Genomic DNA, 14,993 nt, shown 5'->3' with positions numbered 1-14,993 from the left:
AGCGAATCTGGAGATGACACACCTGGAAAAATAATTCATATCAACTAGTTTATATTTGTTCCTTGATACAGTACCTTGGTATGTCAATTTCCATCTTTGCTTAGATGCTATCAATTTATGGACTACGCGACATGTTCCAAAGGTAATGCCTCCTATTTTTTTTTTTTTTTAATTCTACCTGAATGGATCAGAGGATTAAAAATTGCATTATTATGATGACTGAACTTACACATTCATGATCTGAAATTTTCATCGCTGTTGCAAGACAAAGAAAGAAACACCTGTCATGGACATGTGTCAGAAGCAGAGATGTGTCATTGAATTTCACCATACAAAAAAAAAAAAAAAAAAAAATTGAACTGATGAACATTCACTGGCACCTGTGGAACGTTTACGAAACCAATGTAGTTGATATCAGCACAGGAGATGGGTTTTTCGATTTTAGAGTGGTGACAGATGCGAGTAACAAAGCTCAAACGGGACTTTTATGAGAGATGTTTAACAAAATTGTATTGAGAATGATGGTTACCATGCAGAAAAATAAATTCTGGAGCACAAAAAGTTGCTCGTTTCAATGATACCACTCCCATCTTCGTAGCTCTTGGACTTTTTATAGTCCAAAAATGGGATGTATTACTTTTGAATGACTTTTGTAGGAAGAGAAATACTTGAAATGAATTCCATGCAAAAAATGTTTACTAAAAAGTTGCACGAGAAAGTAACTAAGATGAATATATTTAAGTATTGTTTTCATTGAAAAGAAGTTTTTCAAAAATAATTCGCTTAAAAAATTTTTTTTTTTTTTTAAATGGAAATCACTCCAGACAAGGCATGAAGCCACTTGATGTAAGAAGTTAGAAATATAATACTTCAAGGTAAAAAAAAAAACTTGCTAATAAGTGTTGGATGAAATAGCTTCTGACTTGGAAAAAAAAAAAACCCAAAAAAAAACATCAATTCTTCCCTCTTTGTCAGAAACATTCCTCATGGAATGTGAGGACTAAAAAACAAAAGGGAAGTGAAAGTTACGGGGCTGAAAGTAAACCCAAGATCCACTTGGATTAATGCCAGATAGAGGGTTCCAGCAGTGAAGAATACAATTGCAAATTAACATTTCTTCCGGTCATGGCTGATGGAATGATAGCATTAAATAAAGGTTTCGTTTGAAATTCTGTACAAATTTCCGAGTTTAAGATATCCCTGAAGAAGTTCAAAGGTTACATCGTTGTGAGAATAATTCTAAAAAATGAGAAGTCCAAACAATCCTTATCTCAAAACTAAGCTTGATGAAAAATAAACTTATTTTTTCTTTAGATAATCTTGTAAACAAATAGTCCACATCCTATACAATATTCAATTACGTATTAATTCTCTGGAGAACAGTATTAACGCGCTTGAACCGTCATTCAAATGTAGGGATTCTGAAATTTTACTTTAAAAAATTGTTTCTATTTAGAATTTAACGCAAAAAAAAAAAAAAAAAAAAAAAAAAAAAAAAAGATAGAAAAGAAAAAAAAAATTTAAAAAAGGCAAAGGAAAAACAATAACCCCCCCCCCCAAATGCTTTTATTTAGAATTAAGGCAAAAAAAAGATTAAAAAAAAAATCTTTGATGTATGTAGCAGTCACCAAACAAAGCTGTCATATTCCAAAAGTTTTATTTTTACCGGTACTGGTACAGTTTAATCAAGACATTAAAAAATGAAAATATAAAAAAAAGGTTATATTGTACGTATCCGTTTTGGACAGAAGATCTCTGGAAAAAAAAAAAAATTTCATTTAATTTGATCAAGTAGTTTTTTTTTTTTTTTTTTTTTTACAGCGAAAAAACGTGTTTTTACGAGAGCGTGTTGAAGTTAGCCATTATGGAAATTTTTAACACGTCACGGGGAAATAACTCCATGTAAAGCACCGAGACTCCCTCCCCATCTTTATTACTAGCTTTTCTTCCTAAAAAATCGAACTTTTTGCTCGGTATCATAAATTGTTTTTTTTTGCTGTGGAAAAAAAAAACAAAAAAAAAAAAAAACTAGATGAAATTACGTGAAATTTTTTTTTTTTTTTTTTTGAAGAACTTCATTCCATAATGGATACGTACAATATAACCTTTTTTTTTTTTTTTTCGATATTTTCATTTTTTAATTAGCAATACACATGAAAAAATTGAAATAGCTTGAAATATTTCAATATTGGTATGCATAGAAAGAGCTTGATGAGCTAAGAAAGAATCTTTTAAAATTTTTAAAATCTGATTAAAATTAAGGAAGTTATGGCTATTTTTGTGCCTCACATGTTTGGATATTTTTCCCTCTTTAAGACCATATGCGTTTCGTCACATTTTTTACACTACTTTTTCAGTAAAAATGTCATATCTTTGTTAAAACACAAGACTAAAAAATGAAATTTACCATATAAGTGTATTTTTGTACAAGGAATCAGAATATGCAACTGAAAATCTCCCAAAGTTTATGGTTTCCAAATAATCTGCAGTAAATGTACATAAATATGCAGCAATTCCTTAAAAATGCCATGTATCCATAAACAGAAAAGTTGGAGAACTCAAAGTTGAATTGTAATGTGCTTTATGTACAAAAAAACTTAAATCTAAACATAAGACCATTTAAAAATGAATATATTGCAATATTTCTTTCCTATTATTGTAGATTTTATTTATATAGAGATTAACACCTGTTTAACCCAACTCAACTCGTTCTGACCACCCCTCCAAAATGTGATTCTACCTTTTTAGGAAATTATGTATAAAATGCCATGAAAAACTTTGATGAAAGATAAACAAATTATTTTAGAATTGAATGTAAAATAATTTCCTATTACAGGTCATTCTAGCATTTTAGGGCAGTTAACTTTTTTTTTCTATGGGAAAATATGCATGCTTTTTTTTTTTTTTTTTTTTTAAGATGATTATGTGTAGTTTTAAGAGGGTTTGTATTACTATACACATAGATTCGAAAAAGTTGTCAAAAAAACAAATATATAACAAATAAATGTTATCAAAAGCAAGTTACTTTTCTACCTAACTGGATAATTTTTTAGTGTTTTTATTTAATGTAACATGTTTATTCAGCTTGAAAACAGTGTTTACCGATGTATTGGAAAATTTAAAATGGCGCCCGACTCTTGAAACGGTAAGTTTGGGGAAAAGAGTTAAAAATAAAAAAGTAGACAAAATACTGCTAGAAACTCACTCAATATGTTACCGTGACATAGGCTGACATATATTCGGTGAGTTTTTAACGGTATTTTGTATAGTTGTTTTTTATTTTTAACTCCTTTTCTCAAACTTACCGTGTCAAAGAGTCGGGCCGTGCGCCATTTTTAATTTTCCAATACATCGGTAAACACTGTACGTTTTTCAAGCTGAATAAACATGTTACATTAAATAAAAACACTAGAAAATTATCCAGTTAGGTAGAAAAGTAACTTATCTTGCCTTTGATAACATTTATTTGTTATATTGTTTTTTGACAACTTTTTCGAATCTATGTATAAACGAGATTTTGATACTTATTTTGATTTTGAAAAAAAAAAAACATTTGTGGCTGTTCGCAGTAAAACATTGTTTTAATTCGCTGTTCAAAACTAATTTAAAGAATAAAAGTGCATGCAAGCTATATATCTACAAAAGTTTATTTTGTTTTTTTAACCATGTTTTTAAATTTGACGAGAAATGTGAGAAATTGCAACAGATTCATAATGTCGAATTGGTTGGGATTGTTGTTATTATACATTCTGAAAACCGAATAGTTCTAAACTAATGTTATTCTGATAACAAAATAGCTCTAATTAAACATAAGAACATTTATATTCATATTTTCATGTTTTTCTTAATTCGTTCTTGAATAAAAATTAAAGAACGCGTGTTGTTTACACTGTGCTATGGCTGATTCTACAGGCTGGAGCTGCTGCTGCTTCTAGTAATACCAACTTCATTTGACCAAATTCAAGAAATAGAAAATTTTTTTTTCGGGTAGGTCCTTTTAAATTATCAATTACCGCGGTTCTACCCAACATAAAATAATACTTTTAATTGATAAAGATAGTAAAAAGATTGATTTACTTACTACTGGGTGTCCGAAGAAATTTTTTTTCAAAATGTTCGATACTCGTCATATTAAAGTCTTATTTTTAACACAACAAAAAAAGATGGTCAAAAATATTTCGGACACTTGACAGTATTAAGATTAACACCTCTTCTGATTGGTTCCCAAATTTCATGACGAAATTCTTCATACAATCACGGTACGGACCTTTAGAAAACAGGGGGGGGGGGTCACTACAAAACCTTACCGAAAACGCCATTTTATGACGTTCACATTTTTATCACTTTATTTGCTTAAAACTCTTAAAATATATAATGTACATTCATATTTATTAATTCATTTGAAAGTATATTCATTTTCGAACAAAACAGTAGTAATTTGAAGACTTGAAGTGCTTTGGTTTAAAAAATATGGCTATTTTAGTAGAACTACCTTGAAATCTGATTATCCAAAGCGTTTTTTCGTCCGTGTGTATTACTATTTTAATGTCTTGATTAAAAGGTACTTGTACAGTTTACCCAAGAAAATCAAATTTTGAGTATCTGAGAAGTAACCGTCTCACTTGTGATTATAAAATAAAGAGGGAGAATGCCAATGACTTCTCATTCATCATCTAAAAATGATTTTCTTTATCAATTTATGTGATTTTTGGAAGATGACATTTCTGTTCAGTGATGAATACATACACCATAAAGATTTTAGTGCTTGTTAAGATAGAGTAGACAAATCGAGTTTTCAAATATATCGTTTTAAGCAAAAACGATATTACTTAACTCAATTGTTATGTTGAAAATAAAAATATATTGAAAAATTACAAACATCCATCGAGTAGAACAACTGCTATTGTGTTTTTAGTATATATAAAAAAAAAAAACGACAGGCAACAAATATTGCAGCCATGAACAAGTAATCTAAAATATTACTTTCGGAGTTATGTCTCCTGCATGTAGATTCCTACTGTCTACTTTATAACATCTATAAAAAAAAAAAAAAAAAAAAAATGCAATTTTACCCAATTTTCTGTAAAAATTACTTTTAATTATCAATAAATTTCTACTTGATTTTTCATAATTTTTGGATAGATTACTATTTTCGACTTGACAAGTATGTAATAATGTTTTTGCCTAAAATATTTTTAAGAAAAAAAAAAAAAAAAAAAATCTGGTGACTTAACAAGCAAAGTTTTTTTTTTTTGTGATGAATGCTTAAAACTAAAAAAAAAAAACTTAAAAAAAGAAAAAATTTTGTCTGCACAGAAATAATGACTCACTTGCACAAAGACCCAGGGCTGCACACACCATATCAGGTTGAACTTCAGACACTAGCAAGTCAATAATGCCAGGTGTGTATTCGTCAACAAACGAAGTACACTCACGGGAGATGCTGCCTGGTAATAATCCACACACAGCGTCTAAAGCGTCCTCGATATCTTTCTGAAAAAGAAAACAGACGCAGAATAAAATAGAATGACAAAGCAATAACAGTGTAGAGAGGAACATAGAATCATTTGAATACGAAGTGTGATTATACAACAATAATATTCACTTTTTTTCAGGAACTTACTTGAACATATTTTTTTTGGAGCATAGATTCCAGTTGTTTCATGACTATTTCACAGATTTTGCATTGTTCGCTCTTTGAAGTTTTTATGGCCGTTTTCGGTGGCAATACAAGACCAACTCTTTGGTAAGGGACAAAAGCAGCAGCGGCAGCCGGGCTCAACAGACTGAGAGGAACCGTATTGGCAATTGGGGATTTAACATCAGTCTTGGATCCAGAAGAATTGGAACACATACCAATTCTTGCACAACTGGTATTGGGATCCTGGGAAAAAAAAAAAAAAAAAAAAAAATGGTTTCAAGACACTGAGAAAATAAGGAATTGTTTTATTTTTATTTTTAATTGTATACTCTAGAAGTGTAAGCCATGTTTAGTTTCAGAACAGTTTCCGATGGTTCGCTGTTACACACACAAGTCCTGAGAGGTGACTTGTTTGCAGTAGACAGTTCCACAGAGCAAAAGATTCTTACCATGTCGAGACGGGGGGAAAAAAAACATGCGAAATTGCTACAGAAAAGGTTTATTAATATTTATGGAGCAATTCTGGTTTCTGATTGGTTGGTAGCAGAACATGAATTAATTCGATTTGTCAGTTCCTAGCAGCATCGTTTATAAATAGAATCGCCTTACTGTGTGGGATCATACTCCATTATAGATCCAAAATATTGTAACATATACTGATCAAAATGATGTACGCTTCACTCTGCGGAGTTTGTTCTCACAAGGTCATTAAGTTACTGGTTGTAATCCTGACAGAAAAACTGACAGAACTCGTCTTTGCTTAACTACCATAATTCACAAGACCAAATCTTGGCTTTGATGTTTTCTTTCTGCTGTCAAACATTCAACTGTCTGTCCTTCCAATTCATCCTTAAAACAGCCACTCCCCTCATATGCAAATTAATGCCACCTTTCCCACAGAAGAGACGTTGCAAGCCTGTTTCTGCTTTATCATTTTCATAGCAAATGAAAATCTGAGCTCCAATCCATGATCCCCCTTGCCAAACATTCACAAAAAAACTCGACTACCTACAACCACTACCAATAGGTACCAGCAGCAGCAGCTTGAAAAATGAGTGGAATTCGTAAAAAGTGGTCAAATATACGTTATGTTCACCAGCCTGTATTTCATTTGTTTGAATATGCTTTTGAATAAAATATATATTACATGAAAGAGCAAATCTTCCTCTTTCGTATGGTGTTTATTTTGTATTTGTTGAATAAAAATTCAATTTTACTGATTTATTTTAATTGCACCAACAAAAGTGATAACATTTTTGATGTGTGGAACGCTAGCTGCTAAAAAAAAAAAAAAAAAAAAAAATCATACCCCTTATTTTTGTCATTCAACCAATAAAAAAAACTATAAATAGCATCAAACTAAAAGTGAAATTCTTTTCTCATTTAATTTGCTTCTAGTGAAGCAACTATTCATAATAACCATGGCAAATATGATATCAAATTAAAGTTTATTCAATTTCCTATAAAATGGTGCTAAGAAATTGTACCTAGCTTTATTTGCAAAAATGTGCAAGGCAAAAGAAAATTGCTGCACCTACAGTCTTTTGGACAAAATTGCGTGAACCGTGAACACTGCAAATAAGCGAGTCAAGGGATAAAATTTATTAAATTGTTAGTTGAAAGTACATACTAATTAAAAAAAAAAAAAAAAAAAAAACACCCTCTCCTCCATATGTTAAGAGTGATTTTCTAAATAATAGTTTGCTTCATAAATACTTTTTTTTTTATTGTTTTAACATTTATTTTATTTGTAAATTGTTTATTAAAAATTGTTAATTTAAAGTACAGACTCCACATGTTAAGAATGGGTTTCTAAATAATAGTTTGTTTTTTATAAGTACTTTTGTTTTAATATATTTTATTCTTGTATTGTTTATTAAATTGTTAATTGAAAGCACAGACTAGTTGAAAAAAAAACCAAAAAAAACCCAAAAAACACCCTCTCCTCCACGTGTTAAGAGTGGTTTTCTAAATAGTTTGCTTCATAAACACTATTGTTTTAATATATTTGATTCTTGTATCGTTCATTAAATTGTTAGGCGAAAATACGGACAATTTGGTATATAGGGTATTCAGACATGTAAAAAACTTTAATTGGTTTCATTAAAAAAAAAGTGCTGCTAAGGGGTCAGAACTGAAAAATCTGTATGTGATTGTGTCAAACTGACCAAATGGTTATCATACTTCACTCCTGTCTTTAGTTTTTGGTTTCAATCTCAGCTAGAGTAATTTTTTTTTATGAATTTAACATTACGTTTAATAGTGGGCAACATTGAGTTCATCTAGTATATATATATATATATATATATATATATTATATATATATATATATATATATATATATATATACACACACACGTTTTATTTTTTATTACCGTATCTTTGTTAAGTTACATTGTTTCGACTACACGGCAGTTTTTTGGCCGTCTGTAGCGTCCTCAGACTTTTACAGAAATGTTCGCTATTTTGGGAGGTCTAGACTATATATATATATGAACCCTTCCAACGCTACATGTCTGATATCTGCCCTCCCAACATCACTAAAAAGATGCCACTGCTGATACTTCGATTTAATAATACTTTACCAAATAATTTTGCTATTGTCTTTCTGGCTAATTATTGCCTAATTGGGTCGGAATTCAAAGTTTTAAAGAGATTCAATCTTGAAAAATAATGGTGTGTAAGGGAGTTCAGTGAATCAATTGTTGCGCAATCCCAACAAACCTTTCTGAATTGGAATTGCTCAAATCGAAGGGTAAAAAGTTCAGATTAATTTTAAACAATGAAACAAGTCAAAATTTATTGCTGAGTTTTTTCCTTCATATTATTTTGATTCATCCGACTACTGTTATCTTTAGCGTAATTTCACAATGTTTCGGTCAATGTAACCTTTGATCTTCAGGTGTATCTTGTCGAACTCAGGAATTTGGACGGAATTTCAAATGGAAGGAATCCTTTATCTCAAAGAGGTAGCATGCTCTTGTTCCGAGTACTCTAACCACTGCGCCATGGGTCCTTCCATCCAAATTTCGACAGAAACATTCCCGAGTTTGAAAAGATTCACTTGAAGTTCGGAGGTTACATCGACTGAAACATTGTGAAAATGATACAAGATGAGAACAGTAGTCTGATGAATCCAAATAATACGAATAACCAATCCTCATATAAAAATTCAGAAACAAGTTTTTTCTCGTTCTAAAGGAGTTGCTCTGTCGCTTCCATGGAAGATGTTCGACTGAACTTCAATCTCTCAAACTTAAATCCATTTCTAATGGAGATTAGTATCTGTCTGTACAGCTGAAACTTACTTTTATGGTATTTTTTAATACTAAATTGGAGTGTAGTATACAGTCTTGCCATGAGACCATTTTCCCCATGCATTATCTTCTTTGTTTGGAGAGGAGGGAAGCAGTGTAGTATGTGCTCGCTTATAGATTTAAAGAACACTTACCAGAAGTCCTTCGATAGCCTTCATGATCAGAGGCTCATATTCTTTGACCAATGTCAAACACTAAAAAGAAAAAAAAAAAAAAAAAAGAAAGATGGAAATTAAACTTTTCTGTTAAATTTTTAATTTTTAATTTGATAAATTTAAATGTTTTAATATTTTAAAATACTAAAAAGTAGTGTGAATTATATTTTCATCATATTTAAATAGAAAAATATAAGAACAATTCATTGTGTAGTGTGATTAGATGTTGGGTGCTTAAAGAAAAATTAAAAACGGAAAATTCCATTCAAGTTCTGGTGGAATTTTTACTAATTGGATATGAATAGTTACCTGTGCATATGTATGTATATGCGTGGATGTATATATGCACTAGTGCATATGATGTGTATATTCATGTGCAACTTTTTTCTTTAGTTATGAGTGCACAAATTCTGTATGTTGTAACATATTGATCACTGTTTGGTGTTATGTTACTGTTTTTTTTTTTTTTACATTTTATTATTTTATGAATAAAAAGGTCTGGGCAAAAAGTACCTTACAGGCAAGTTACTGGTCTCGCTAACATTTGTATATCTTTTGTTATTTTGGAAAATATTGTTTAACAACCCTTTTATTACATCATTTTATTCAGTGGAAATAAATGCAGTTTTTAATTCAAGAAAAAAAAAATATGATCAAGTACTTAAAAAAAAAATAAAAATAAAAGCAAAAAATTAAAATGGCACTCAAAACATTAAAGCATATTAAATGCATAAATGATAAACATTAATGGAAAACTTACTGCTGACTTCATGTTTTCAAGTCGAGAACATACTTCGTTGTTAATGAAATCTCTTACAGCAGTCTTCAAAAGGAGAAAGTTAAAAAAAAATTAAATGATGAGTGGAAAATAGCAAAATAATTTTATGTTACAACTGGACATTGCAGGAAGCTTGAAATGATCATGGCCGGATCCAAATTTAAATGTTTTAAAACTCCTTACAGTAAGAACCAAAATCCAGAAATGAATTTTGATCAAAATTGGAACAAGAATTATAGACACACACACACCTATATATATATTAGCCTTGTGCCTAATTTGCTTGGTGGGGGAGCAAATAAATACCAACCCCCAGGGGAAACCCTTCATACCAATTGTCACTATCCAGCTCCCCTACTCCCCGGGGAGCTGGTCCCCATTTCCCCTTCACTCTCCACATTAAAAATGGTCTTGGGCCTAATTTGCTCAGTGGGGAAGCAAATAAATACCTTGATCTTGGCCTTCGGGCCAAGATCAAAGTGTAGTATCTATCTGCAGATGATGCACTTAAGATAATTTGTACCAGTCAATGGAGGGGAAACCCTCTAGACTGGGACAATTATTTTTGGTAACCAGAGTGCCCCCCGTTTTGCCTACTTTTAGGGGAGCTGGTTTTTTACCCCACATTAAAAATGGCCTTGTGCCTAATTTGCTTTGGTGGGGAAGAAAATAAATACAATATATACAACCACTCCATGTAATAGAGAACCCCACTATACGACAGAAACAAAATACCAATAACAGCGTTAATATATCAAAGTGATTTTTAAAAATAACAGAATAATTAAGTTAATAACGTGTAATTTACTGGGAGGAAAAAAAAAAATCTATGTCTAAAATCTTTGTTAATCATCCCTGATAATGGATCTGGACGTATCTGAAGGTACTATGACCATTACATCAGCCAGTTCATGTTAGAAACAAGATTAATATAGAAAACTAGAAAGGATCAGAACTCAAATCTGTAGACAGGAATTGTCTATATTATATCACGAAACATGCTTAAAGAAAAGCATGCTGCTTAAATCTATTATAGAAAAGGCAAAATGTGTGTTTGTATGCACGTCTCCCAAAAACTTTCAACACATGCAACGAACACCGATAAAATTGGTATCATTAGAAAGATCGATCTCTCGGACAACAAATATTGAAAAATTTGTTAAATTGGCTAAAAAGATTAATTCCTTGACCGTTAACTGGGCCATTTTTTGATTTTTGCAAAGACATTCATGACTCACGATCCCAACGTACGTCCTGAAGGTGTTATTTCGAAGACCCGTAACATTGTAAGTGCACTGTGGAAGATACAACTAAAGCGTTTGCTTTTATCACCTTTTCCTCTTTTATGTTACAGGTTCAAGCCTGGTTGCTGTGACTTTTTCTTTTGTGCTCGCACGGGTATCTATTTCTTTGGGTGCTCGCACGGGTATCTTTTTTTTGGTGCTCGCACTTAAGCTCGCATGCGCAGATCATGAGGTTATAATCATTAGATCACTTTGGATGGACGTCTCGACATTTATTAAATGTCGAACCTACAACTGTATTTCTCACGGTTAATGTTGGCTGTGTAGTTTGGTCCATGCTAATAGAGTCAGAGACGGCTTCGTAGCCCGGTTCGAATCTCCCAACTGGCTGTAATCGTAACTCCCTGCATGGATGAAATACTAGTATCTGTATGTATTTTAAAATTATAGTAATAATTGTATGCGTGTATATACACACACATTAGCAAGCCGTCGTAAAATACACTTAAATATGATATTTTGATTAATGCAGATTTTGTATTTATATTATACCAATATATAGTAACGACTTAAGTTGAAGAAAAAAAAAAAAGACTTGTGCACAACCACCGAGAATCGAAACCAAAACGTTTAGCTTATGATTTACTTTTTCCTTTGATGTTAATGCCTGGGCTATGAAGACCTGTTTGCTGTAAGGCTAACAATTAAAACATGAACATTCGTAATGCCATCATTCGACCTTCACTTAACACATTCCACTTTTTAAAAATTGGAACACTTTTACACCGATTTTCCCTGGCTAAAATCCAAATATAAAGTTTCACATGGGTTCGAATACCCTATATATCAAGTTTCATGTCTCTAAACCAATAACTGATAGGAGTTTGGTAGGCAAAATTGTTTAAACAAATATATATATATATATATATATATACACACACACACACACACGCATACAAATATATATAGAAAGCGGTTTGTGTTTACTATGACCTTTTTACGCAAGTATAAATCATGTAGAATATCTGTATGAATATAATTACATGTAATAGTTAACTAAAGATGATCATCCCATAAGAAAACCGAAAAATAGGGAATTAAAATGAATGTTCAAAAGAATATGCAAATTAGATCTTTTGCAGAAAAATGCAATTCCATGACCTATCTAAGTTGTATTTTCTTTTTAAATAAATAGAAAAAAGGGCTTTTAATAGGAATACCAAAACACAAAAAAAAAAAAAAACTGAATTTATAGGAGTGTGTATGTGTGTGTGTGTGTATATATATATATATATATTCTTCGGAGTAGTTTTTATTTAACAATCAGTGGTTATGTAAACGTGAGATTGTAGGTTTACAAAATATTACTGGCAGTAATATTCTATAAGTTATCCCATCTAAACGAGAATTGCTCGATATTCAAGATAGAGCAAATAAATTAAATTGTAATTCAATGAATTTCAAAAAACTCTCATTGAAATGAAATGAAGTGGTTGAGTTTCATATCAAAGAATTTTTATTATTCTAAGCAAGACAAAGAATGTTTTAGAAAGTTTATCTCCTTAACCTATAGGGTTTCGATGTCTACCATCTCATCAGAGGAGTGAAAATATTAGCAAATAGTTATAAAGGTATGCACCCTATTTGCTAAAGTCAGTGAGACATGGAAAGTCAAAGTGAAAATATATTTATCAGAAGTTCTGTAGCAGGAGTATTTGTAGAAAAAGGATATGAATGTTTTTGTTGATCACTACAAATACTCCTGCTACAGAACTTCTGATAAATATATTATTTTCACTTTGACTTTCCATGTCTCACTGACTTTAGCAAATAGGGTGCATACCTTTATAACTATTTGCTAATATTTTCACTCCTCTGATGAGATGGTAGACATCGAAACCCTATAGGTTAAGGAGATAAACTTTCTAAAACATTCTTTGTCTTGCTTAGAATAATAAAAATTCTTTGATATGAAACTCAACCACTTCATTTCATTTCAATGAGAGTTTTTTGAAATTCATTGAATTACAATTTAATATATATATATATATATATACATACACACACACACTCACACAAGGCTCTACATTGTGAGTGAAACAGTCGCATTTGCGAGTGATTTTTCAAAGTGGCGACTAGAAATAATGAAACACTTATCTTTTAGCAATTGTATTTCTTTCAATGACAATCTTCCAAAGCTCACTACTGAGTGAAAAATCTCTTTTCAACATTTTTTTTAATAAAACGAGCAAAGTTAAATTATTCAAACAACAAAAGGTTTAACAAGACAATATACTTAACAATGGCTGTTTAAAAAACATGAGGAAATTCGAATGTTTATACCTTCAACTATCAACATAAACTTCAGTATATATTTAGAATTGCACAGAAAAATCTTTATGATGTACATGCTCATCATAGAACGAAGATATCACATTCTAAAATTCATGTGGGTTTGGCTAGTAACTTTTCTATTTGGCTAGTAAACGAAAATATTTAGTTGTCAAGGTCAACTAAAGATAAATTTGTCCATAGAGCCCTGATACATACATATATATATATATATATATATATATATATTATATACGTACACACAAAATTCTGATATTCCATCTGATGGTCCCCTGCCACAGTGCCTTGTTTTTAGTCGCGTGCAAGTGACTCTAAGTCACTCCATCGGTCTGTCCGTAGCACTTCTGTGCTTGGCCTTTTTGGTTAAGATCAAAAGTCTTGTTAATAGATGTTGTTCTTAGCTTTTTAATCTTTTCTTGGCCAAGAAAAAAGTGTAGTATCTGTTCTTACTACATGCTGTACTTATGTTTGTAACTGTGATATAAAGTGGGGGATCACTTTTCTGTATTAATTTAATTTAAAATGATCACCCACTTTACAACCAGTCAGTCTCAAAGCCATTCAAGTCATTCTCCAGATTATTCAAGTTGTTTTTGAAGGATTCCAGTTATTTTTTAAGTATTCAACTCATTCTTAAGGTCATTCAATTGATCCTTAATTCATTAAAGTCATTCTAAGTCATTTACTTTTTATTTATTTAAGTCATTTCAGCCCATTTTTTGGTCATTTTAGTTTATCTTTAAGAATTTCATGTCAATCCTACATTCACGCATTCATTCATTACACGAGAGCACGCGACTAATGACTATCGGCCTTGTTAACATTATTTTTGAATTCCTCTAAGTAATCTTCATCTAATCAGTGTTTCAGTAAAATCAAAGCTGAACAAAACGGAGAAAAGTACAAAATGATTTTGTTTTATCTGAACGTTCTTAATTTATTTTTATTTCGGACTATTATTCTCATCTTTATTAGTTGTTTTTCATCTTTTATTGGTTTATTTATTCACAACGTTTCGGCCAACTATTCCTCTGGCCTTCGTCAGGTGGTAACCGCGACGGATAGGAACTTTGAATTTCCTAACTGCATTCTCAGCCATCACTGCCATCCGTAGTTGTCATCTCACCACATTTTGGCCAAGTAAACCTCTGGCACGCTTTGGGTGGGATTGAAACTGCTATCTTCAGACAATGTTCATCTGGAACTGTAGAGATTCAACGTCTATCAATTGCGCCACGGGCTCCAAAGGGCGATCAAGGTTGGATTCTTTGATCTTATAAATTCACGTTTTTATTTATTATCTGATCTTCCATAGTCGGGTCCGTACCGATTGGTATGAACATTGTCTGAAGATAGCGGTTTCAATCCCACCCAAAGCGTGCCAGAGGTTTACTTGGCCAAAATGTGGAGAGACGACAACTATGGATGGCAGTGATGGCTGAGAATGCAGTTAGGAGATTCGAAGTTCCTATCCATCGTGGTTACCACCTGACGAAGGCCAGAGGA

General features: G+C 31.5%; 1 protein-coding gene across 2 annotated transcripts in view; it reads right to left on the bottom strand.

The window, feature by feature from the left end:
• Positions 1-14,993, bottom strand: part of LOC145254675 (prosaposin-like) — a 113,494-nt gene that overhangs the window by 14,807 nt on the left and 83,694 nt on the right. For both annotated transcript variants that reach the window (XM_080113320.1, XM_080113321.1), the window contains exons 16-20: positions 9,874-9,936; positions 9,093-9,152; positions 5,624-5,884; positions 5,331-5,493; positions 1-22 (exon numbers count right to left, since the gene is read on the bottom strand). The exon at positions 1-22 is cut by the window's left edge and continues 136 nt beyond it. In XM_080113320.1, the coding sequence (XP_079969446.1) occupies positions 1-22; positions 5,331-5,493; positions 5,624-5,884; positions 9,093-9,152; positions 9,874-9,936 (569 nt within the window). The remainder of the gene's footprint in view (positions 23-5,330; positions 5,494-5,623; positions 5,885-9,092; positions 9,153-9,873; positions 9,937-14,993) is intronic.

The sequence above is a fragment of the Euprymna scolopes genome, chromosome 30 (assembly GCF_053919585.1).
Source record: "Euprymna scolopes isolate OS-2025 chromosome 30, ASM5391958v1, whole genome shotgun sequence".
Classification (NCBI taxonomy): Eukaryota; Metazoa; Mollusca; class Cephalopoda; order Sepiida; family Sepiolidae; genus Euprymna; species Euprymna scolopes.
Note: the sequence above shows the minus strand (reverse complement) of the source record. Positions and strands in the feature narration are given on the sequence as shown.